Below are 26,812 nucleotides of genomic sequence, written 5' to 3' on the forward strand. Positions count from 1 at the left end.
GTTGTAGTAGGATGGTTTTAGTTCTAGTTCCTACTTCTTTTGTTCCTGTGGTATTACAATGGACGAAAACGTCTAAGTGAGTCTGATGGCAGGCTGCTACTTGGTGCTCGATATAACAAGGCGAGTTATTGGCTCCTTTAAATAACCGATGTTCCCGCCGCGATCGGTCCTTTGAACCGGAACGAGCTAGCTCACCTACAGGAGCTTGACGAGGATCACCACCTCCACATGAAAATGTGTCTACTTTACACTGCTACAGCAGCAATAAAGTTGGTGACAGAAATATGAAACCAACGCACAAGACCAAAAAAAAGTAAGATACAGAACTCTAGAATAACGAGATGAATAAGTGCTTGAAGGGGATCCAGGTACAGAAAAGTTGTTCACCCATTAACTTGTGTCTTCTCCTCGCTAATGTGGAACAGCGTCGCAGTAGCCCTTCATGTGTCCAACGCTTGGGCAAGGAGCTGACGCACAGTGAAATAAAATAAAAAAAGTTCTCGAACGATAGTTTTTTTTTAAATTCTGTGTAACTGTGTAACATTAGAATGAACAGTCATGACGCCTATCAGCAATCCTAAGAACATGTTTCCTCAGTCTAAGTGACTTTCTGTTTCACGAAATACCTGGCCACAAGTCCTTTTGTCGCCCTTTTTCAAAAATGTCCAACCTAAGAATCACGCTTATGAGCGTAAAGCGATCCATTTCTGACTAGCCTGTCGGATGCTTCATTTCCAGCCATCCCTTGATAGCCCGGGACCCAGCAAAGCCTGACAATCTTTCCAATGTTTCGAAGAAGCTCCCTCTATCTACTCGCATGGCTCGACGCCAGTGTCAACATATATCGTGAGTCTGATCGGACCACCGCTTTTAAGATTCCTTATACAGGTCGGGTCTCTGTCCGCACGCAACTTGAGTTTTATTCGTCCTATTAAAGAACCTCCTCGTAATCTGTCTAAGTCACCTCAAGTCCCGTTCCACCAAAGAGACTGCGATCGATCTCTTAGCCGGCTGGGTCTCTAACTACTGCTCCTGTCAGCAGGTTCAGTGCCAATTCAAGCTCCTTTCTACTAAAAAGTTTGTGGTCAACGCTCAATGCATTAACGAAAATGTTCCAAAAAGTAGCACTTTTAAAATTAGCGATTAAACTCAGGCTGATGCTGGCCCAGAAAGTCAGTGAGAGAAGTGCGACGGTCCTCAACTACTGAAATGTCTAGCGGCAATGAACAAGTGTGTTCTTGTGGAAGACTGGCAATCACTCGGAGTCTGGTGTGGCATCCGTTGAGAAATTTCGAAACAAGCTATTCTGTGATCTAAGGGAGGCCATGGTAAAGATTTTACCGCCGCCGAGTCCGCATGATGACGACTATAATTATGATATCGACGACACCGAAAAGCTGCTGGACCTTCCACAATGGAGATCCCTCCAGCCGAGGATGATATAGACATAGGAAACCTATGTTCATGCGTACGAAGCAAAGTATATAAACAGCAGCGGTCACAGAATAAAATGGAGCTACCGCTCTATCAGGAGCCTAAATACATAGGCGATTTTCTTGACCAGTAGTTGCACTGGAGAAGGAAAGTTGAGGAAAGTCAAATGGGAATTGAATGCGTTCTAATCTTGTAAGGAGGAGTTAGGGACGTAGGCCAAGAGCGGTCTACTTTATGTCCACACCAGTGGTTAGACCGATTCTCACCTATGGGTGCCTGGTGTGGCATCGGGCCCTAAAGTGGGCGAGGCTTCATGGTTTGCCGAAGAAGGTGCAGGGTATTGCGGCGGTGCTGATGTCGGGGGCGAGTAGGCGGAGACTTTGAATGCGACACTTGGTCTGAGACCTCTAAGGGCCCTCGAGAGGGCGAGTTTTCAAGGTGTGCTGAAAAAGGTGCTGGGTATAGCGGCACTCCACTCTTGCCGCAACTCGGTAGGGAAGAGTTGGGAACCTAAACCAGTACTCTATGTACACACCTATGGTCAGACCAATTATCAACCAGGCACAGGAAATACTATGAGCACCACACGGTTTGGAACTCTGTTAAACATCAGATAAGAGCTTCCGGGTGTGTCCACATGTTAATATTAATACTGGGTGCCTACGATGCTCGATATGACAAGGCGTGTTATTGGCGTCTTTAAGTAACCAATATGAGGCCACTGTAGCGCAGAGGTTAGCATGTCTGCCTATGACGCTGAACGCCCTGTTTCGAATCCGGGCGAGAACATCAAAAAAAAAATTTAGGCGGTGGTTATCTCTCCTAATGCTGGCGACATTTGTGAGGTCTAGGCCATGTAAAAACTTCTCCCCAAAGAGATGTCGGCACGCGGCAGGTCGTTCGGACTCGGCAATAAAAGGAGGTCCCTTATCATTGACCTTAACCTTGAATTGGACAGCACTCATTGATATGTAAGAAATTAGACCCTGTTGCTTAATGGAATATTCATGGGCAAATTTGCATACAAATAAAATTGTCACACTAATGGAGAGGTGGAACTATAATGCGAAAAAAGAATTCTCTCGGTAGTGCATGGTCCGATCAGCTGGCCAATCGATTACAAACCGGTGCGCTTTTCTAGAAAATCTTCTAAAAAACAACCTCAAGTGAGGAATCAGAAGATTGATTTCCGGATTTCCGAGGAACACACACCGTGGAAGAATCGATAGAACAGCACCGCATAACCCACATTTCGACGATGGTCAAAGGAAACAATAGAGTTGGTTACCCTACCATCTCCAATCAACACCAAAGCTCGTCTCTATACACGGTCAAGGTGCCCCAAGGATGATTATGGAGCTCCGGCCCATATAGGCGAGTTATATATATATAGTGTAAATATGAAAAAAATCAGAGGGAGTGAAGTATTTCTTATACCGCCTAAGACAGCGCAAGCACTTGAATGCTTCTTTCGACACTTCGAATACATGTTTTGACCAACGGACATCACACTGAATACTCATGCCCAAAAAGGAGGCCCCTTATCATTGAGCTTAAACTGGATTCGGACTGCACTCATTGATATGTGAGAAGTTTGCCCCTGTTCCTAAGTGGAATGTTCATGCGCAAAATTTACAAAAAATGTCAGTGAATCGTTTGTGGGACAACAAACAGCACTGCGTCTTGCGTGCATTAAAATCTACTCTGTTCATTCGACCTTACTCAGAAATGGCCAGCAACTCCTGACACAGTGTTACGTCCATAACCCGCTTCCTATCTTCAATCTCTCTGTTCCTTAGTTATATGTTCCTGGGCAAAATTTGCAAAAAGGAAATCCTAGCTGAGTGTTACGTCCATAATCCGCCTCGTATCTTCAATCTCTCGAAGACTCGGCCTATGTTCGAATGAAAATGAATGACAAAGGTGCTCTCACCCGCGAACGAGTACATCGGATTCAAAGTAAGACCCAGTAGATCGTCAATCAAAATAAGAAAAAGAGAGGGAGAAAGCACAGAGTCTTGTGGTACACCTGCGGTCAATTTGTATTTCGATTAGAGTGCGCTCTATTCGAATTTTACATAAGACAAGTCTCTCTCTCCACAAGACAAGTCTCTCTCTACATAAGACAAGTCTCTCTCTACATAAGACAAGTCTCTCTCTACATAAGACAGGTCTTTCTCTACATAAGACAAGTCTTATGAATACAGAAAGTAACAGCCTTATCGTGTAATAGCAGCTTAAGTCGAGGAGGCTTTTCAGTTCCTGTGCCGTGTGCGCCGGCATTTCCTCTCTCTCTCTCTTACTTTTTCTCACCTTCTCTCTCTTACTTTTTCTCACCTACTCTCTCTCACTTTTCCCCTCCTCTCTACCTCTTTCTCACCCTCCCTCTCTCTTCCTCCCTCTCTACCTCACTCTCACCCTCTCTCTTCCTCCCTCTCTAGCTCACTCTCACCCTCTCTCTTCCTCCCTTTCTATCTCTCTCGTTCCGGTCCAAAGGACGATCGCCGTGGGAACAAGGTGGTCATTTGTTATTTAAAGGCGCCAATAACTCGCCTTGTCATATCGAGTATCATAGGCACTCAGTATTTGTGCAAGAGCCGGTGCCGCCCAGCCTCTCACTGAGACTCTTGCCTGCGATTGCCGTTGCAGCTACTTCGTATGGAGCACTCCGGTAGCTCGCTGCTAAGCTTTTCGTGACAGTAATAAACACCACATAGATCGGGCCTCAATGTTCCAGCCAGTGTGGTGCTCACAGCTATCCCGTGCCGGGGCATAAATTGGTGCCACTTTGCGGATAGTGGAATGCTCCATACGAAGTAGCTGCAACGGCAGTCGAAGTCAATCAGCGGTATCGAGCGTATGGAGCACTCCGGTAGCTCGCAGCTAAGCTTTTCGTGACAGCAATAAACACCACATAGATCGGGCTCAATGTCCCAGCCAGTGTGGTGCTCACAGCTATCCCGTGCCGGAGCATAAATTGGTGCCACTTTGCGGATAGTCGAATGCTCCATACGAAGTAGCTGCAACGGCAGTCGCAGACAATCAGCGGTATCGAGCGGAGAGTCACAGTGAGAGGCTGGGCGGCACCGGCTCTTGCACAAATACTAAGTGCTTATGATGCTCGATATGACAAGGCGAGTTAAATAACCAATGGCCACCTTGTTCCCACGGCGATCGCTCCTTAGGACCGGAACGAGCTTGCTCGCCTATAGGAGCTTGATGAGGTTTGCCAACTCCACAATCCATTTGTACAGAACTTGGACAAAATTGCAGTATGTATGACACACAGAGCAGCTAGCGACGTCGATTTTATTGCGTCCCCAATTCAGCTTCCTAAGGCGGTGAAGGCTGAAGCCAGCAAGCTGTTGAAATCAAAAAAATGATTATTAAAAAATCCAGATAAAAATATTGTAGTTCGGATTATTTTGATTGTAACTTCAAGCTCAAGACAAAGAGATAAATTGATTAATAAAATCAAATTACCTTTTGGCCTCGAGCTTGAAGTTTCAATCAAATTATCTGAGTATTTAAAAAAAGTCGAAACTTTACAAAAGAAACAAATACAAAAACGCAGAAAACTTCAGAATGGCAGCTACACTTTCAAAATTAATAAGTTAACAAATGAAGCTTTCGCTGGTCAAGTTTGCACCAACATCCTTATGAAAGTACAAGACTCCAGCAAAATATTCACTGCATTTCCCCCTTCATCAGTTTTATGATTAACTATTTCATAGTAAAAAAAAAATAAAATACAGATTATAATCTAAGGATTTTAGACGTGTTGCAGCATTTGTGGAAAGTCAATTCGCATGCAACACTATCATCCACATAATGCAAGCAACACTAACGGACGGACGGTTGGACAAATCATGTTTGAAACAAAATGTTGTTACTTCCTTCTTGAGACTATAATGTATTGTATATGGTTGTATTCTAATATAGATATAATATAGATATAAATATATGATACATATAAGCATTCGACGATAATGGTTGTTGGTTTATTTTGGACACATACACACACACACAGACAGAAGATAATAGCTCTTATTGTAACTTTATTTTATTATTTAGTCAATGTGGCTTAAATTGGAAAAAATATATATATGTATGTATTTGTATGCGCATTTGCAAAAAGTATGCGCATGCTTCTGCGGTTGGAATAATTTGATGTCGACGACTCTCTTCCCTTTCTTCTTTTCTCTTAAGCAAGTTTTGATCTTTTTTTTGCAATTGCATCCTCAACTGCACGTAATTGCTTCAAGAGTTCCTCGCGTCTGGATTTCTTAGAATCCCTTTCCGATGTGGATGAATGAGTCGGCGACGCAAGAGCGGAAACACCCACGGCGGCAGGCTTCCTTAGTTCTATGGTTATGGGTGATCTTTTTTTCGGTGGATCCACTATGAAGGAATGTGAATAACAGTTAATAACAGATACGTGTTGTTGGCAATATTGAAAGTTTGATTGAGTACTCACCCTTTTTGACTCCCTTGCGCTCGTTTGTATTTGCTTTATCAACTACGCGCGAACGTTTGGGAGGTGTGTTTTCCCTGGATCTAGAAGAGCTTCCAGATGAGGATGAGCCTGTATCGGATTCTGAATCGGAAGCTGTAGAATCTAAAGAAACTTGTTGTTTTAAATTAAGATCTCTTTTTTAAGGAACAGGTAATAGCGGGAAACTAGGTACATACCAGAATCTGAGGAGGAAGATGAATGGCGACGACGCACCTTGGCTCGACTTGCATGTGCTTTTTTCACAACCGGCGACACTCGTTTTTTCTTATGCACCGGACTGTATGCACTGCCTCTGTTATACACTGGCGATATCGAAGTATTTGTTCTTCGCTTAGATGATGGCGAGTGGTGTAGACCTGTGGAAGAAGATAATGAAAATAGATATGAAACAATGGTGGGCTGTTTAAAATGAAGTGCCTAGGTAAGCAATCAAACGATTCACAATGCGGTGGTGAAAAAAACCCCTTAATAAACGAAAATGCTTCTGCTGCACCTGTCTATTTTTAAAATTGAGAAATGGAAACACATGTTATTAGCAGTTATACCTTTTAGGAAACTTTTCTCTTTGTCGACGATATTCGATTTCAATTCCGTAATATCATTATTGAGTTCATCAATAGCTGCATGCGCATCAAATGAAACACAATTTTAGAATATACACAAAATTTTGAATTAACTTACTTGGAGTGCGTCTTGAACGTCTGGGTGGTGGAGATGGCGATCTCAGAGATCTGCCTCCAGGCCTGCGTGACGATGGCGGTGGTGATTTGTGGGAGTTGCTGGCGTATCGACGTCTATGGTGGTCACGTGAACTTAATGAACGACTGGAATCGGAACTTGAATCGCTTTGTGAACTGCTTGAGCTTGAATACGATGAATTGCTGCTGTAACTGCGCCGGTCCCTACGCCTCTTATCGCCCCTATCGCGGGAGGAGCCTCTACCCCCAGGAGATTTTGATCTCATCCAAGGATCGTTCCATTCATCACCTCTTCCCACAGGTTCTACTCTCTGCACAATAACCTCCCTGGCGGGCCGCAGGCGCCTGTCATCCTCATATTGTGGCATACGATGAGGCGGAAGCTCCCTGTACCGAGCAGAACGTCCATATGGATCAACTTCATCGTAATGGGCAGCTGGAGGTCCTCTTGCATAACGATCAGAGGATGCATACGCATCGCTAATAGCATCCGGATATATGGGGTGGCGAACAGCCTGGTTTAGAAAAAGATGAATTATGACAAAAAAAATTCAAATTCATTATCAAAGTAGAATAATTTCTGAGCTGTTCCTGTATATGTCGGATTGCCTCTAGTCTTTTTGCTCCACTTACCTCCGCTGGCGATAATCTATCCTTTGCATAGTAAGGATCCTTTTCCAACTCGTCGGGCGATAAAGTCAAATGCATCTTCTTATCCTCAAAGTCCATATCCTGTTCTTTTCTCTTATTGGCTTTCCTCATCATTTCTTTGGCCGTTCGCAGACCACGTTCCCAAGCACTTTCAACTACAACTGGACCTTCGCTTGCTGCTGGTCGGGCCTCGTGAGCTGGAGCGAATACAGCCGGCGTATGAGGTATAGCACTTCTGTGATGTAGTGATGGACGTTCTGTTCGATAATCATGATAGTCGGGAGTATGCAAATTGTACCCGGATGGCCTATTGCCAGTAACGCTGCCACCTTGCAGCAATGGCACAGGCCTCACCAGATCAAACATAGTATAATTCCCTTTATCCGTAACGCCAGGATGAAGAAATCGACAACTCATTCCCCACGTGCACTGGCCTCTGGTGTAAAACCTGCATACCGGCTTGGGTTCTGTTTCCTCAGGGCGCTTTTCGTCCTCATCGGAAACCTCTCCCTCCTCCAACTCTTCTTCCTCGCCATCATTCTTCTTTGGGGAAGACTGTTTTTCGCTCGATTTCGTCTTTGCTTTATCTTCTGATTTTTCGTCATCTTTACTCACATCATTACATTCTCCCTCTTCCGCCTCAAAGTCCAAGGCATCATCGTCATGAGTTTTAACTAGATCTTCCAAGGATTCCCCAACCATGCCTTTGCCGTTTAATGCTTTGCCTTCTGTCTCGTTTTGGGCTGCATTGTTTTCGGCCTCCTTGAATGGTAAACACAAAGAAGAAAGTTTGTCAAAGAAAAAAAAATCATTAGAAATCAAAGTCATGTACAATGAGGTTACACTGCAAAGAAACTGATGATGGACCTGAAACTAAATGGGAGCAACATTTTCATCTTTATTGAAAAGTCAAAAATCTTTTCTTAAGAACTCTTCCCAAAACTTACGTTAGATTGGCTTTTCATCTTTTCTAGTTTTTGGCGCAAGTCCATTATTGGCGAATGGGATTTGGAGTCTTCGTTATTCATTTTATCTTTCGATAGGCCATCATCCATTACGCCATTCGTGCTGTCATCGTCAACCGATTGTTTACTATTGTTGAAGATAGAAGTGCGCTTCTCACTCTCCAAATCGCTGACGTCGCTTAGATCTTCGTGACTTAAGTTCATTTCGGATGCCTGATGGTGACGTTCCTCGCTGTTATTCCTGCTGGGGTTGGAGGAAGAACTAGATGCCGATCTAGATCTCGATCCTCTAGCGCTTCGTCTAGGCGACTCTGAAGACTGTCTTGTCGTTTCATTTTCAGCCTTTTCTGGCTCCATACTAGGCGATGGCGCCGCCTGGGCGTTGTCAAAATTTGGCTCCTCATCGTCATTATCACTCATGGACGAAGATGACGAATCAGAATCGGATTTCGATTGTGAGCGTTGTGAACCGCCATTCATTGATCGAGAGCGGCGTGATTGTCTACTTCTAGAGCTACTGGCGGGACTAGCTGCAGCATCGTTTGTGTCTTCTGGGCTTCTTGGCTTTTCATCTGAATTGTTGAAAGGGTGTGATTGCTCAGAATTGTGCGATGAATTCGATGATGAGTTTGATGCAGACGATGCAGGTCGAGAGTCCTCCGAATCCATGTTTGTTCAAATTTGTGTTTATTGCCAACGTTCCTATTAAAGTGTTAATAGAGAAATAGATTGTTTTATTTTTACAATTTATATGAGTTTGTCAAAGCGTTAGTAGGAGCGACTGTCGTCAGACTTTTGCTTCAAAAAAAATGTAGTACATATGGGAGAGAAATGATTATAAGCCACCAATGGTCTCTATAAACACTTGCTGCGTACATAACATTCGATCGTTGTTTCATAGGCATATAGTATTGGGGGACGTCATTATATGCAAAACCGTCGATTCTTTAGTTTATCAGATTTTTTTAATTACCATTTTTTTAAATACAGTACCGGACTTCAGTATTCACACAATGAAAACCTGAAAGTTAAGGACTTCATTATTTTTAAACGTTCTCCAATTTCAACAATTAATCATTTGGAACGGAGTGATATTCTCAGATTAGAGAAAAAATGTAGTTTCTATGCGGACGAACGGACGTACGAAGGGGTTTATCCCCCTCTTGTGGCTCTGGGCGGGCGCTTTCTCTCTACTGTCACGGATATCATTCAGGGCTCGCTGAATAAGCTGTCGGGATAAGCGAGAACCGATGGGCTTGGCATAAACCCCAAGAAAAAAGAGCTGGTGTTGTTCACGTTGTTGTGGAGTGGTATTATGGGCATTATTCTTGATCAGAAATTGAAATGAGGAAGAAACATAAAGGAGAGGATCAAACGGGGTCTGAAACCGCTCTACTCATGTCGCTACTCGGGAGGCAAGAGTTGGAGGCTTAGGCCAAATGCGGTTCACTGGATTTACACTGCTGTGGTTCGGCCGATCCTCACCTATGGGTACGTGCACGGTGTTGAAGACTGCCCTCAGACTGAGGGAGTCAGGGACATGGTGTATTCGTTTGTTCTGCCACTGACGTGGGACGACTACGTGACATTAGCAACATTTTGGAGGGGTCGATCCTCCTCAAGCTCTTTTAGGCGATCAAGCTTGTTCCGGTCTATACGACGGATCACCGAGGGAACATGATGGCCAATGGTCGTTTAAATGCGGCGATAACTCGCCTTGTCATATCGAGCATCATAGGCACTCAGTATTTAAGCAAGAGCAGATGCTACACGACCACCCAATGAGACTTCTCGTGATAACGAAGAACACCACACAGATTGGAGCTCAAAGTTTCAGCCTGTGTGATGGTTATAGTTATCTCGTGCCGGAACAACGCGAAGGTCTATTTGCCAGACGGATGTTTCTTCGATGGCGACCTGGAGGTTGTCTACCCGGCGGTAGAGCTTTGGTCTGGGGGCGTCCCGCCATTCGTGGGCCTCTCTGTCAACAAAGTGGGTCCAAGTTGGAGTACCGAGGCGGGGATTTTTGTTGAATTCCTAGGAATTAGGTGTAGTGTTTTTCAGGCAGAGATTTTTGCAATTCTCAGGGCTTGGTTTTGATCCTGAGTTAGGAGCGGCGGCGCTTTATTTGTTATGTGGACATTACATAACAATGCCCTGGATGCGCCGGGCACGCGCCGAATGCCCTGGCTGCGAGGCACGTGAGCTCGAGGCTTTTCGGCAGTTGCAAGGAGCATATCGGACGTTTGGGGGTTGCTGTCAGATTTTGATGGATTCCGGGCGTTCAAGGGTTGACCGGGAACGGAGCGGCTGACCAACTGGCTAGGTTTGGATGGATTTTGGGAGTGCTACGCCGATGGTGACAACCCTGTGTGTTGATTATTTACGATGGTGGATTCCCACTATGACGAATTGCTGACTTAGGCTGTCGTTATAGGCTGCAAGGTTGCCAAAGCCCTGTGTCCGAGGTACTCCGGAACGAGGACGTCGATTGTTCTCGAGTTGGGGAAGCATGACCTTGGATTGTAGGTGGGAGTCCCGGCCGACCACTACAGTGTCAGGTCGCTGACTTGGCGATGGGCTCGAGAAGAGGATTTCTGCAGGGTCTGGTGGAATGAGGGGTTGAAGAGGGTTGAGCATCTGGTGTGCCAGTGCCCTACAATGACGGGGACTGAGGACTGAGCTCTCTATAGTATTTCGACCCTCGAGTCATTCTGGACTTCTGCAATTGCCCTGCAAATACGGGGAGAAGGCGTAGGTTTATGGCTCAATACCTCTTTCCTTCACTGAGTTCTCTACAGTCTTTAGACCCTCGAGTCATTCTGGTCTTCTGCAAGGATCTAGTCGGTGAGACTTCTTTCGGTCTCTATACCGGACTTTTAGTTTTTATTTATATTTTTCTAATGGCATTCGCCTTTGTTCTCTCCTATTTAATTTATTTTTAGGAGGAACACAGTGATAAAGACGATGAAGAATATAGAGGGCAGTCCCAAAAGTAGCCGACATGACATATAGATGGCGATAGTATTATAAAAAAATAAATATTTTGGTGGAAGGTGACAATCTTTTTTTTTAAGTTTGAAGCCGCCACGGTATAATATTTTTTTAATTGAGGAACTCGAAGGCAAACAATTTCAGCAAATTTGAAAAGGTCTCAATCAACGGAAAATAAGCGGATCAGAAAGGTGTGCGCAACATGTGTGCCTCCTTTCAATACAACGGAAATCTGTCAACGAATACCTATCCACAAGATAATGATTTGGATGGTCCCTGTTATTGTCAAGACCATTCAAATCATCATCTTGTGGATAGATATCCACTGCCCAGAGGCCTTTAGTTAGATCTACTTGATCTAGAGTGTGAGATTCAGCGATATAAGAGAGGATCTCTAGATCAAGCGGCATATCAAGCGGGTCTAGCCAACATTCATGCAGACACGTTAGCAGATGCGGTGAATAATTATCGGGTGAATGTAGTCCTTGGAGAACGATCGCCTCCTATTAGACATGAAGAAATTGACCTCCCCCGGGAAACCAAAATAGTTCATGCTCATATACGATCCGGCAGATGCAGCCGCCTCAACTCCTACAGAGCCAGAATTGATTCCGACGTACACGATGTGTATCCCGGTGATGACCAGGGACCACACGACACTTTTTTAACTGCCCAGCCAGACCCAGATCCCTATGGAACGCACCCCATCTTAGTCGCAGAGTTCCTGAAACTGGATACTCATTAGAGACAAGCAGACGAAAGATAGAACACAACACACTGCTACAACAACAACAATCCCATGGCAGCCAGTTGTACATACCGGATTGACCCGATGGAGTCCTTCATCGGCAAGGGCTGCCGCCTCAGTGTACAACTTATTGCTACAACAACAACAACGTAAACAGCGCCGTTCACAAATCTACCATTGCGATGGCAAATATCCATGAATTAAAGTTCGAATTGCCTCAGCACGAACCTTATCGAAATATTTTTTGAATCCAAACTTAAAAAAATTTGCTCCACGGAAAAATATTTGCCAACACTGAAGAGGTGGATGATGCGGCTGATAACAATTTTGAAAGATAGACAATTCATACTGCAAACAGGTTATCGAAGCTATTGAAAATCGAGAGAAAAAGTGTATCGTATAAAGAGATATGTTGAGAAATAAAGAAAAGTGTTTCCAAATTTGTTGTGTTTCCAATGTTGGGTCGGTTACTTTTGGGACAGTGCTAGTATACATTGTGTTTGATCTCAAATCAATATTTCGATGTATTACAAACGGAATGACAAAGTTAGTATATCCCGCATTATATGGTGGAAGGTGATTCTTCGGGTTATTCTTCAGGATCTAAATATTTAGTTTGGTAACATTTTGATGCAAATAAAATGCAAATTGCAAAAATGCAAATTTTGTCCATGAACATTCCACTATGGAACATTCGAAAGTGCCCCTAGTTATGTGGCCACCTCTGTATTTTTTACACACTAACCAATCTCAGCATTTTTGTGGAATGAAATTTTTGTTTTGGAAACATTATTTCAGGAGCTTGTAAACCAAAGTTGAATAGTAGAAAAAAAGCCAAAGTAGTAAAAAAGCTTTAAGTTCGGTCTGACCGAATCTTTCATACTCTCCACCATGGATTTTATGTGATATGTTATTTGAATGACCTTTTCAAATATAAATTAGCTATATCAAGATCCGAGATCGGTTTATATGGCAGCTATATCAAAACGGATACGTGTAAATTAACAATCCCAACCAACATACACTAATAGTAAGTACTCCTTCCAAAGTTAGCGTGCTTTCGACATGGTTAAATCGACTAGAATGTCAAGACTATCGATATTTCGATGTGTTACAAATGGAACGCCGAACGACTGGGTTCAAATCACGACGTGAACATCAAAAAATTTTCAGCAGTGGTTATCCCCTTACTAATGCTGGCTACATCTGTGAGTTATCCAGCCATGCTAAAACATCTCTATCAAGTCATGTTGCTTTGCGGCACGCTGTTCGGACTCGGCATAAAAAGGAGGGCCCTTATCATCGAACTTACACTTTAATCGGACTGCACTCATTGATATGAAGGAAGTATCCCCTGTTCCTTAATGGAATGTTCATGGAAAAATTCTGTTAGAAAACGGAATGATGCTACACCGAATCAGTTAACGAAGATGAGTACTTTCGACGAGGTCGGCGGCGGCAGCATGGCCAAAATTTTGATCGGGGGCGGTTCGTCGGCTGAGCCGATTCAAAAATTCAAACGGGCGGGTGTATAAAGTTGAATTTTTTTTGATGATTTATCTTTAAGTTTGTGTTACGAAAAATATTCAAAGAAAGAAGAAGAGATAAACGGAAAAATATGAAATTTGCGGTTCAATTTTAGCCACCACGAGCCGACGAGTCACCGACTGAGATCAGCTAGGCCTCGTTCACTATGGTGGAGGGTTCTGGTCCGTGCCATGAATGAAAAGAGCCCCGAACCCTGGTTTTATTCGGTTTGCCAGAACCGCCTCCATCATCGGTCGGTGTCGGTGAGGTGTAACCGGTGCATGGACTGGGTACATTTCCGATTTTGCTCTGACTCTGCTCGTCGTCGGACTATGTGACCCCACGACCTCCCCGTGTGGCAATATACGGCAGCATCCCAGCCCCAATATTGCCAGGCCAGTGCCAGGAAGTGTATCATTTTTGCAACTCAACTGCAATGGTCTCCGTGACAAGATCGACGCGATTGTGGATTTTATGAGTCGGAAGAACATATTGGTCACAGCGATCCAGGAGACAAAGCTGACCAACACCTGCAGCTTGCATAGTTGTGTTGCGTGGATTGTTGTGGATCGCTCAAGGAATGGAGGTGGGCGATTGGCCTACACCATTCCATGCAATATAGACCCATCTCGCCTGCGCCTGGCGCTAGTGACCCCTACATGGAGTGCATGGGGATAGCAGTCAGGTCCGATACTGCCGAGATAGAGCTATATAACGTGTACATACTGCCGGCGCTAGTGACCCCTACATGGAGTGCATGGGGATAGCAGTCAGGTCCGGTACTGCCGAGATAGAGCTATATAACGTGTACATACTGCCGGTTGGTAGATGTGTCCCAATTAATTGCCAAACTTAAAACCCAGTCATAAGTGGCTTACTATCTGGCCATAATCGTCTGGTTCTAAGGGACTTTAACGCGTTTCACTTTTCATGGCATTTTCCCCTAGGTAACGACCAGCGTGGCATGGCTTTGGCAGAGCAGATTGCACGGCAAATGAGGATGCCCCCACTAGGATTACGAGGAGGTGCAGCAGCTCGCGAGATATTTCCATTGCATCCCCTGATCTCATGAGTGACGTATCCCGGCAAACCGTCATCTCTTTGGGGTCAGAGCACCTTACCATAGTTCTCCCCATCGACCGACCACCCGACTTCATAACCTCTGAGCTAAGGACGTTTATCAATCAGAAGAAGTCCGATTGTGCAGCAATCGCCGCTTCAATGAAATTCCGAGACATCAGTAACGCAGCAGCCGCTCGCTTTATACCAGCCGGTCGAATATCCCAAGTGCGGCTCAACTTCCCGTCAAGACGTGCGTGATGGAATTCATTGTACTGTCCCCACTAACCCCAGAATCAGTGAGCTAAATCTGGAAATAAACAGGGTAGTCAACTAACATAGGTGGAATTTGTGGCTGGAACACTTGGAGCAATGTAACTTTGGCAACGGTTTAGGCAAGCTGTGGTCTACTGTTAAGTCACTCTCGAACCCCGGTAGATGGAATGACAGGACCTCTGTCACTTTTGGCGACGTATATATTTGGTGGTAGGGTGGCTCCCCTACCCCAAATTTTTGTTTTTAGGTTACTATACCACCTATCCTCGAGATCTCCCGTTTGTAATTTGTAATCACCGCACACATTTCGCGTGGCTTCAATCAGCACATTCCATGTGATAGGACGGCCCTCGTGGCACTGGACCTATTGGAGGAATTCGGTTGACCATGCCAAACGTATCATATACTGAATATATACAGAAGAATGATACCGACTATCAAGCGCCTCAAAATACTTGGTGTCACATTTGACAGCTCTTACACATTTACACCGCATGCCACAGACATTTGTAATAAGGTCAAAAGTAGAAAAAAGGTTGTTGTTGTTGGAGCTGCATGTGGAAGTGGCGATCCTCGTCAAACCCCTGTAGATGAGCAAGCTCGTTCCGGTCCAAAGGACCGATCGCCGCCGGAACAAGGTGGCCATTGGTTATTTAAAGGCGCCAATAACTCGCCTCGTCATATAGAGCTTCATAGGCCCTAAATATTTATGCAGAAACCGGTGGCGTGTGGCCTCTCACTGAAACTCTGCGCTTTTTACCGCTGTTTGTCCGCGACTGCCGTTGCAGCAACCCCGTTTGGAGCATTCCACTATCCGCAACCTGTGTGAGGCCCGATCTGTGTAGTGTTCATTGCTGTCACGAGAAGTTTAGCTGCGAGCTACCGCGCGCCTACAGATTGCGGATAGTGAAATACTCCATACGGAGTAGCTGCAACGGCAGTCGCGGACAATCTGCGGCATCGAGCGGAGTCTCATTGAGAGACCGGGAGACACCAGCTCTTGCACAAATACTGAGGGCCTATGATGCTCGATGTGACAAGGCGAATTATTGGCTCCTTTAAATAACCAATGGCCATCTTGTTCCCGCGGCTATCGGTCCTCTGGACCAGAACGAACTTGCTCACATCAGGAGCTTGACGAGGATCACCACATCCACATGAAAATGTGGCTACAACGACAAAAACAACAACTTAGGTGCTGACAAAGAAACCTTGTTGACTACGTACAAAGCTATTGGCAAGTCTGTGGTAAATTACGCAGCTATGTGACACTTCAGATCTGTCAGAATGCTGCTCTTCGAACTGCGACGGGCTGTCTCCACTTCTGGGTTGTTATAGCAGGGACCTTCCAAATCATCATCTTATGGATAGGTATCCACCATCCAGAAGCCTTAATGTGGATCCACATGATCTAGAGCGAGAGGTTCTGCGCTACAAGAGAGAACCTCTAGATCAAGCGGCATATCAAACTGGTCTAGACAACATTCATGCAGACACGGTAGCAGATGCGGTGAATAGCTACCGGGTGAATGTGGTCCCTTCCATTGCACCTGAACAAATTGACCTCCACCAGCAAACCAGAGTATTTCTGGATCTATCACGATCCGGCAAATGTAGCCGCCTCTACCCCTACAGATTAAGGATTGATACCCACGTGCAGGATATTTGTCCCGATTGTGACCTAGGACCATAGAACACAAGTCAGCTGTTCAACAACCCAGCCAGATCCACACGTCTCAGAACCAGATCCCTCTGGACGCAGAGTTCCTCGATCTGGATATTCAACTAAGCAGACCAAAGATAGACCACAACACACTTCGAGCTTCCGCGTTCTAACAACAATATTTAAAGAGTTTACAACTATTTAAACAACTATATAAAGTTTCACTAGTTTTTAAAGATCAGGCTGGAATAAGAATGGTAAAATCTAGCACTTCTTTCTCGTTGTAAGAGTTGTAGAAATGTAACTATAAGTGTTCAGTTACATATTTGGTACTCAAAAAATTTTTTTGTCATTAATGTCTTTAAAGTTTTTATAGAAAGAACATAATTTTCCGTTCGCTTAATATCATTGGGAAGGAATTTAGTACATTTGAGTATGTTTCGTACAATTAAGCTATAATTTTCGCCTTATTCTGGACACAACACTGCCTTTAATCCAAAATCCAAGGACTCTATCTTCGGACAAAAAGCGACATATGGCACAGAAAACTTATGCTGACAGACGGACATGGTTAAAACGAATCAGGAATATTTTCAGAGTGATCCGTACTCTGCACCACAAATACAGAAGCGACGCAGGGGCAGTTTATGTTTTAACTAAAGGGTGATTTTTTTGAGGTTAGGATTTTCATGCATTAGTATTTGACAGATCACGTGGGATTTCAGACATGGTGTCAAAGAGAAAGATGCTCAGTATGCTTTAACATTTCATCATGAATAGACTTACTAACGAGCAACGCTTGCAAATCATTGAATTTTATTACCAAAATCAGTGTTCGGTTCGAAATGTGTTCATTCACCGTAACGTTGCGTCCAACAGCATCTTTGAAAAAATACGGTCCAATGATTCCACCAGCGTACAAACCACACCAAACAGTGCATTTTTCGGGATGCATGGGCAGTTCTTGAACGGTTTCTGGTTGCTCTTCACTCCAAATGCGGCAATTTTGCTTATTTACGTAGCCATTCAACCAGAAATGAGCCTCATCGCTGAACAAAATTTGTCAAAAATTGAACACATTTCGAACCGAACACTGATTTTGGTAATAAAATTCCATGATTTGCAAGCGTTGCTCGTTAGTAAGTCTATTCATGATGAAATGTCAAAGCATACTGAGCATCTTTCTCTTTGACACCATGTCTGAAATCCCACGTGATCTGTCAAATACTAATGCATGAAAATCCTAACCTCAAAAAAATCACCCTTTATAAATGACCTATAAGTTTGTTTTTTTTTTTAAACTACTGCATCCAACAATGGGCGTCGTTCGTTTAAAAAAAATTTTGATTTTTATATGTATCTTAGAGTGTAGTTTCTCAAATCAATATTTCGACGAGTTACTAAAGAAAAGATGACGTTATTATCTTAGTCACCAATCAATCGCAATTTACGAAATCTATTGCAATCAAGCCATCAACCTATCTGCAATTCAAATACAACAATGAAAGCCTTAACCATTTATTTTATTTTTCTCCATGTGATATATTAAAGAACTTCCACCCACCATGGTTGAGATCTTTAAACTTACTCTCATTCTAACTCATCCAAGTATGGCACGCTGTCTCACTTACATATATATATTAAATATATGCTGATGATTTTCCTCTGACCTCTCTTACTCTCACTCTCTTTTTCTGGCTTTATCTCAGTGTAATTGTCACTGGGAGGCAAAACGAATTGCTCTCCAAGCAATATGCCCACATAATATGAATTGTTGTTGCGACCACAGTGATTCGACAATTTGTTCTCTAACAAAATCACAATTGTTATCTTCATATACAGCTTTTGTAAGCATCTTTGGTTACTATGGTAGTAAACTTTTAGTTTGTTAAAAACATTTTAAAGTATTTTCTTAACATTTTTCTATAAATATTGTGCACATCTACAGAAGAAAACCTTTTCATTGATATAAATTATGTCGCGTTTTCCTGGAAGGAGAATTTCATGATTTTATCAAAAACAATATTATAAAATATTGCCAAAAATTTATATCCATAAGGGGTTTTCCAATAGGGACTTGACAGCTTTGAATTCAATTTGTGAACGCACTCTTAAACTAGTAATCGAACTGTCACTGTAAATTTATTCGGTAAATTCAACATTTCCACCATGGAAAAATACACGAACGAATAACGAAATCATAGAAATTAAATACGAAAATTCGGAATCGGTGACCGCTACTTTAAGGGTTCCTCAATAAGCAAAGTATGCGTTGTTGGTGAGGTGAAAATCCACATGTGCTTCATGATTCAACACTTCATCCACAATAAATAACTGTTTGGTGCTGTTTGCATGCCGGCGGTATCATTGGGCCATACTTCTTTGTCGACGATGCTAATAGTCACGTAACCGTGAATGGACACCGCTACCGCACTATGCTCACTGATTATTTTTGGTCTGAATGGGAAGATATGGACCTGGACGACATGTGGTTTCAACATGACGATGCCACAAACCACACGTTACAGAATAAGTTTAAGGAGCGTGTTATCTCATGTAATGGCCCAGTTGATTGACCGCCTCCTTGGTTCGATTTGATGCCTCTAAACTACTTACTTTGGGGCTAAGTCAAGTCATTGGTCATGCCAACAAGCCGACGACATTTGAAGAGCTAAGAGCTAACATTGAACGGGAAATAGCGACCGTTTCGGCTGAAATGTGTGGCCTAGTCATCAAAGTCCTTATTGGAAAACCCAATATAAAATAAGGCATTTACAACACTCGATAACATTGTAACCCTATGAGGGCAATACGGGCTGATCCCCCTTCACCCATTGTTCGCTTTAATAACTCAAAAACAGTTGTAGTAGCAGTGTGTTGTACACTGAGGCGGCAGCCCTTGCCGTTGAAGGAATCCATCGGGTCAATCCGTTACGTACAACCGGCTGCCACGTGATAACAATGAGCATCACATAGCTTGGGACTTTTAGTACGATCTGTGGTGATCACACAACTGAAAACTATCGGCGCGTCCTCAACCCGTTTTTGTTAATAACACTCTTATAGTACCCGATGTCTGGAAAATGGGCAGAGTGATCCAGCTACTGAAGTCTGGAAAAGACCCGAGTTTGGGAGAGTCGTACAAACCGATCTCCCTTCTCTTACCAGTGGCAAAGACGCTTGAGGCATTACTCCTCCCGAGCCTCGTAGGAAAATTTCCATTCGCCGAGCATCAACATGGATTCCGAAGACTGCACAGCACAACAACAGCTTCGCATGCCATCGCCGCACACATTTACCGTGGCTTCAATCAGCCCAGGCCATGTGATAGGACAGTCCTCGTGGCACTGGACCTATCGAAGGCATTCGACACGGCCAGCCATGCCAAATTATTTGAGGACATCGCCAACACGTCCCTCCAGCCAGGCTTGAAACGATGGGTCGCGAATTATCTGTGTGGTCGCCAGTCATTTGTGGAATTTAGGGATAAGAAGTCGAAGCACCGTAGAGTGAAACAGGGAGTTCCCCAAGGTGGTGTGATATCTCCGGCACTGTTTAACCTCTCCCTATCCTCCATTCCACCCCCTCCAGATGGCATAGAGACCGTATCATATGCGGACAATAGTACGATCATGGCATCAGGCCCCCACCCATTAATGACATCTGCGATAGGTTGAACGTCAAGAAATCTGAGGATATCTGGGCGTCACATTTAACAGCTCTTACACATTCTCCCCATATGCCAAAGCAATTTGTGATAAAGTCAAAAGTAGAAACAAGGTCCTCAAGTCACTCGCTGGCAGAACTTGGGGTGCAGACAAAGAAACCTCGTTGACCACGTACAAAGCAATTGGCCGGTCTCGTCTATAATATCCAGATCTGTCAGAATGCCGCCCTCCGAACTGCGACGGGCTGTCTCATCAGTTGCATGCTGTCTTAGCAATACCTTTTGGGCTGTTTTCGCAGAGACCATCCAAATCATCATCTTGTGGATAGATATCCACCGCCCAAAAACCTCAAGGTAGATCTTCATGATCTAGAGCGTGAGGTTCAGCGCTACAAGAGACAACATTTAGATCAAGCGGCATATCAAGCTGGTCTGGACAACATTCATGCAGACACGGTAGCAGATGCGGTAAATAACTACCGGGTGAATGTAGTCCTTGGAGAACGACCGCCTCCCATTGCACCTGAAGAAATTGACCTTCCCCTGCAAACCAGAGAATTTCCGGCTAAATTACGTTCCGGCAGATGCAGCCGCCTCAATTCCCACAGAGCTAGGATTGATGCCGACGCGCCAGATGTATGTCCCGATTGTGACCAGGGACCACACGATACACGTCACCTGTTTAACTGCCCAGCCAGGCCCACTCCACTCAGACCCAGGTCCCTCTGGCCGCAGCCCATCTTAATCGCAGAGTTGCTGAATCTTGACACTCAACAGAATACAGCAAACTGCTACAACAACCGACGCGTCCACAGCATTCGGAAAGTGAAATGCTCCCTGCAAAGTAGATGCAAATGCAGTAGCGAGCAATCAGAGGTATCCAGTGGAGAGTCCCAATGAGAGGCTGGACGGCATCAGCTCTTACTTAAATATTGAGTGCTTATGATGCTCGGCATAACAGGGCGAACAGAAAATTTCTTTTGGTACAGAATCTACACATTGCCAGAGAGATGAAAACATTTAGAGGATCCAATACTGTGAATAATGCAAATGCAAATTTTGCCCATGAACATTCCAGTACGGAACAGGAGCAAACTGTGATTAATATATATTTTAATTTGGTTAGGGGCAACGAGGTAGGGGTTTTTGATGAATTGCTAGGGATTAGGGAGTCACATAGACTTTTGGACGGATGCAATGTCTTAAAGCCTGTGGTCTTTGCGATCCTCAGTGACTCGAATGTGATCCCTCTCAGACTGTCACAATCTATGTGGACAGTAAACAGTGCTGCAAGGTAGCCAACGCTCTGTAGCCGAGGTTCAATGACGTTGATTGTTCTTGAGATGGGGAAGGACAAATTTATTATTGGAAGTACCGACCGGTCACTGCGTTATCAGGTCGCTGATCGCGATGGATTCGCAACGAGAATTCTGTGGAGATGAGAAAGGGTTGGAGATGTTCGAGCATCTGCGTAGAATTATGGGTGAACACCTCTCCTCTTGTCTGAGCTCTCTACAATCTTTCGACCCCCAGGACCATTTGGACTTCTGTAAGGGCCCGAGGTGGCTGACGAGGCGGCACTATAGTTGGTGAGACTTGTTCGGTCTCTACGCCGGCTTTGAAGGGGAAAAAATGCCAGAACGAATAATGAGACCTCCGCAAACGACTAAGGACCATTATATGCGGATCTGCACAAGACAATACAAAGTACATGGAAATTTTTAGATAAAATTGTAGTCCAATTTTTACTAATATGGTTAAATTACAAGCTCTTAGTTCTAATTTCAACTAACTAAAGATATTTTCTGTAACCACCACAATAAAAGTGTACGAAAAACGTTCCACATTCTCCTTACACAGGACCTCAGTCACTTTTGGCGAGTTAACCGTGACTGATCCGAAGAGATGCGCCAGGTTGTTCAACCGTCAATTTATCGTGCATCCCGAGAGAGACAGGGCAAGGAGGAGAGCCATTCGCCGTATTCGTGGTCTCCGAGCCGATGAACAGCCATCACAATTTACCGTGGGCGAAGTTACGAATGTCATCCGTGGCGCCAAATCTTCCAAGGCGTTGGGCCCCGACGGAATCTCTACATTGATGCTGAAGAATCTGGATTTACCTGGAGTTGAGTACCTTACCACTGTCCTTAACCTGTCATTGAACACTCTTATAGTTCCCGATGTCTGGAAAATGGGCAGAGTGATCCCGCTACTGAAGCCTGGTAAAGACCCGAGTTTGGGGGAGTCGTACAGACCGATCTCCCTTCTCTCACCAGTGGCTAAGACGCTTGAGGCATTACTCCTCCCGAGCCTCGTAGGAGAATTTCCATTCGCCGAGCATCAACACGGATTTCGGAGACTGCACAGCACAACAACAGCTTTGCATACCATCACCACACACATTTGCCGTGGCTTCAATCAACCCAGGCCATGTGATAGGACGGTCCTCGTGGCATTGGACCTATCGAAGGCATTCGACACGGTCAGCCATGCCAAATTATTTGAGGACATCGCCAACACGTCCCTCCAGCCAGGCCTTAAACGTTGGGTCGCGAATTATCTGTGTGGCCGCCAGTCATTTGTGGAATTTAGGGATAAGAAGTCAAAACACCGTAGAGTGAAACAGGGAGTTCCCCAAGGCGGGGTGATATCTCCGGCTCTGTTTAACCTCTACCTTTCCTCCATCCCACCTCCTCCAGACGGCATAGAGATCGTATCATATGCGGACGACTGTACGATCCTGGCATCAGGCCCCCCACCCATTGATGACATCTGCGACAGGTTGAACGTCTACCTCAACGAGCTTGCCTCATATTTCGCTGCAAGAAATCTGAAGATATCCGCCACCAAATCTTCAGCCACACTGTTCACTACAAATACGCGTGAGGTGAATTCTGAGCTGACTGTGATGGTCGATGGAGAATTGATTCCGACCATCAAGTGTCCCAAAATACTTGGCGTCACATTTGACAGCTCCTACACTTTCTCCCCACATGCCACAGCAATCTGCAATAAAGTCAAAAGTAGAAACAAGGTCCTCAAGTCACTCGCTGGCAGCACTTGGGGTGCAGACAAAGAAACCTTGTTGACCACGTACAAAGCAATTGGCCGGTCTGTGGTAAGTTATGCAGCGCCAGTGTGGTCACGTCAGCTTTGTGACACGCAGTGGAATAATATTCAGATCTGTCAGAATGCCGCCCTCCGAACTGCGACGGGCTGCCTCCTTAGTTCTCATGTGGACCACCTCCACCAGGAGACAAAGATCCTACCAGTGCGAAGACATAACTACATGCTGTCTAAGCAATACCTTTTGGGCTGTTATCGCAGAAATCATCCAAATCATCATCTTGTGGATAGATACCCACCGCCCAGAAGCCTTAAGGTAGATCTACATGATCTAGAGCGTGAGGTCCAGCGCTATAAGAGAGAACCTCTAGATCAAGCGGCATATCAAGCGGGTCTGAACAACATTCATGCAGACACGGTAGCAGACGCGTTAACTGGCTACCGGGTGAATGTAGTCCTTGGAGTACGACCGCCACCCATTGCACCCGAAGAAATCGACCTCCCCCGGCAAACCAGAGTGATTCTGGCTCAATTACGTTCCGGCAGATGCAGCCGCCTCAATTCCCACAGAGCTAGGATTGATGCCGACGTGCAAGATGTATGTCCCGACTGTAACCAGGGACCGCACGATACACGTCACCTGTTTAACTGCCCGGCCAGACCCACTCGACTCAGACCCAGATCCCTGTGGACGCACCCCATCTTAGTCGCGGAGTTCCTGGGTCTTGACACTCAACAGAATCAAGCAGACGAAAGATAGTACACAATAAACTGCTACAACAACAACAACAACCATTATATGCGGATCTGCACAAGACAATACAAAGTACATGGAAATTTTTAGATAAAATTGTAGTCCAATTTTTACTAATATGATTAAATTACAAGCTCTTAGTTCTAATTTCAACTAACTAAAGATATTTTCTGTAACCACCACAATAAAAGTGTACGAGAAACGTTCCACATTCTCCTTACACTGACATTTTATCAAACACACTCAAAAGAATAAAAAGTTGTTTGGGGGTTTGCAAATGGCCGACTCTATGTTGCATCCCTCTTTACCAAATTGTGCGTCGACCAGAAGATGATTTCTTGCCCAATAGTAATTGTGTGGCTTTGCAAATAAATTAAAAAATATAAGTTTATTGTTGTTGGATAACAACTTCAGTAAGAAATTTTTGTTAGAGGCATAGTGCATTATAAAACATGAAACATTGCACCAACTCATTGATTATTTTTCAGGTTATGTTTTGGCTAACGAACTTTGAAACCCCCCCTCCCATTAAATGTGTCTATCTTGTATTCTATTGTCGGAGGCGACACGAATGACTTACCCAAGTCATTGTGAAATGCAGCCACGACTGCAAAGGACATTGTCCCTACTGCTGCAAATATTTTCCTGAACCACAATCTATTGTACTTGGCAAACGCAAACGAAATGGAATTTTTCCAACCAACCAAAAGATAACGTTATTATACAGGATATTTGGGTTCGTGTCGTGCCACAAATTGTAAGCGTTTGCGTTTAACGTTTTGGCCATTACGTACATAGTGTGTGTGTGTGTGTTTTTGTCCACTCAATTGTAGATACGGTGTACAAGAAAAAAGCTGAACTACATTGATTTACATTAGATATTTCTTACTGCACAAATTGAAATTGACGCAAACGGGTACTTATTGGCTATACCCCACTATACCAGCCAGCCAGCCAGCCAACCAAGCAAGCAAGCAACCAACCGCCCTGTCGTTGCATTGCATTCGGTGGCTTCTCAAAACATAGATGAAAACGACACAGACAAAACAGCCATGTACACCAAAAAGATTACAAATTTGCATGAGCAAATCGAAAATCTCATTTTTGCCATTGCAATGGCTGGCTGCTGGCTGGCTCTCTCATACTTTGTTGATATTCGCTTTCACATTCCGGTATAGGTACAATTGTTACATCTCTAGTTATGCGTGCGAAAGAGATTGTTGTGAGCAACTAACTACTGCTTGATGCCTTGCTTGTGCTTGATGTCGCTGGTGGTGGTGGTGGTACTGACGACGACGACGACGACGACAACGAAGTGCTTAACCAAGCTGAGACAAGCGGCGGAAGGCACTTTACTCACACCACCTGAAGATGTTTGTTGCAGCGTTCAACAATGTCCATTCAATTTTAGAAGTCATTTGTATTACACAAAAAAAATAAATATGTATACATAAATGTGGATGTAATGCACCAACCTATGTAGTTGTTTGTTACACTTATTTATTGGCAAATAATCTTTGGATGGATTGTGTATAATCTTACCTTTGCTTCATTTTTCGTACAACATGGACACTGTTTGCTTTGAAAATTATTCTCAAATAACTATTAATTTATTTGACTGACTGACTACTTGCTCGCGACATGTTTTAATGTTGCACTTTTTTCGCACTTTTTGTTTTTTATACACCACTGTACTGTCTTTGTATGAATTATTTCTTTGCATCATTTCGAACAAACAAACACCGAATTTATAAGGACTTAATGTTTCATTACACTTTAACATTCTCTTGTAGTTGGAAAGGAGTAAAAAATAATTTTTTTATTCAATATATGCATATATATATGTATATATATATATATTATGTATGTATAGCCAATAGTTTGCGACAGAGCCTTACCTTCTTCGCAGATTTCTACAGCATACAAGCATCAGTTAAACATGAAATTAACGATGCAATTGGGACAATGTGGCACATCAAATTATTTTTTCAAGTACCCAAATATTCCACTACAGATTTTCTTGAAGCAATTTTTCACTTTTTCCGTAAAACTGACAAGACTGAAAAGAAGAAAGCCTGTTTTTTCTACAAAATGCTACACAGGATGATTCAGAAAAGTACAAACCGCATGAAAAAAGCCGAGCGTACACTGAATCGTGAACACTTGGCGTATGACGCTTATTTGGCCCTTATCTAAAGCGTTTCATAAACGAGCAACGGGTGGCAAATACCATAGAGGTTCAAGGCAAAACAAACATTCTTGCACAAATATACAATTCTGCGCATGGATCATGGTACAACTAAGCGGTAGTGACATTAGCAAAACATCAAAAAACTACCCCCAACGAAACTACCTTGATTGGCAAATGCCATAAATTGACATGTCAAAGTGGTTTTAGAAATAAACTGTGTTTTATATTTGTATTTCCATCATTATAACACTGTTTTGTTGCTTATATGTGGAATATCAAATCAAATAGAACATTTTTTTAAGATTTTAAAAAAATTTCACAGCTGTGATATCAAGCCTTTGACATTTGGATATACTGCAAAATCAAAACAAAAATTAAAAAAAAAAATGTACTCAGCTATTCGCATGACCTCACCTTATTAGTGCATCCTGTCATGGATAGAGAGATGGGATTGTGTTTTCGCACGAACAGCTGTCAAAATTTTCTATAAAAATGTAGAACATAGTGAATGCACAAACATTTCGCAGATGTAATACAAAGATAAAGTCATTTACACGTAGGAGAAGTTGCCCAATATTAAAAAAAATGGCGATCCTCGTCCAG

General features: G+C 43.7%; 1 protein-coding gene across 6 annotated transcripts; it reads right to left on the bottom strand.

Moving 5' to 3' along the window:
* Positions 1–5,472: 5,472 nt before the first annotated feature.
* On the bottom strand, positions 5,473–26,108 carry LOC106086987 (zinc finger CCCH domain-containing protein 18). Of its 6 annotated transcripts, XM_013251841.2 has the most exons (9): positions 25,917–26,108; positions 25,561–25,804; positions 8,247–8,966; positions 7,282–8,061; positions 6,632–7,163; positions 6,496–6,570; positions 6,127–6,306; positions 5,912–6,061; positions 5,473–5,835 (listed from the first exon to the last, which is right to left on the bottom strand). In XM_013251841.2, the coding sequence occupies exons 3-9, from the start codon at positions 8,931–8,933 to the stop codon at positions 5,639–5,641; spliced, it is 2,601 nt and encodes an 866-aa protein (XP_013107295.2). In that variant the 5' UTR covers positions 8,934–8,966; positions 25,561–25,804; positions 25,917–26,108; the 3' UTR covers positions 5,473–5,638. The 6 variants fall into 6 exon arrangements, with proteins under 6 accessions (XP_013107295.2, XP_013107297.2, XP_013107294.2 ...); XM_013251843.2 differs by lacking the exon at positions 25,561–25,804 and having other exon boundaries at positions 5,912–6,052; XM_013251840.2 differs by lacking the exon at positions 25,561–25,804.
* Between the last annotated feature and the right edge of the window lie 704 nt (positions 26,109–26,812).

The sequence above is a fragment of the Stomoxys calcitrans genome, chromosome 4 (assembly GCF_963082655.1).
Source record: "Stomoxys calcitrans chromosome 4, idStoCalc2.1, whole genome shotgun sequence".
Lineage (NCBI taxonomy): Eukaryota > Metazoa > Arthropoda > Insecta > Diptera > Muscidae > Stomoxys > Stomoxys calcitrans.

What these genes read in the sequence shown, in the direction of transcription:
- LOC106086987 (XM_013251840.2), bottom strand. Translation starts at nt 8,933, where the DNA reads ATGGATTCGGAGGACTCTCGACCTGCATCGTCTGCATCAAACTCATCA. An exon ending in ACGTTCAAGACGCACTCCAA is followed by an intron (nt 6,571 to 6,631) that starts GTAAGTTAATTC and finishes ATGCGCATGCAG; the next exon opens with CTATTGATGAACTCAATAAT. An exon ending in GCGCAAGGGAGTCAAAAAGG is followed by an intron (nt 5,836 to 5,911) that starts GTGAGTACTCAA and finishes ATTCCTTCATAG; the next exon opens with TGGATCCACCGAAAAAAAGA.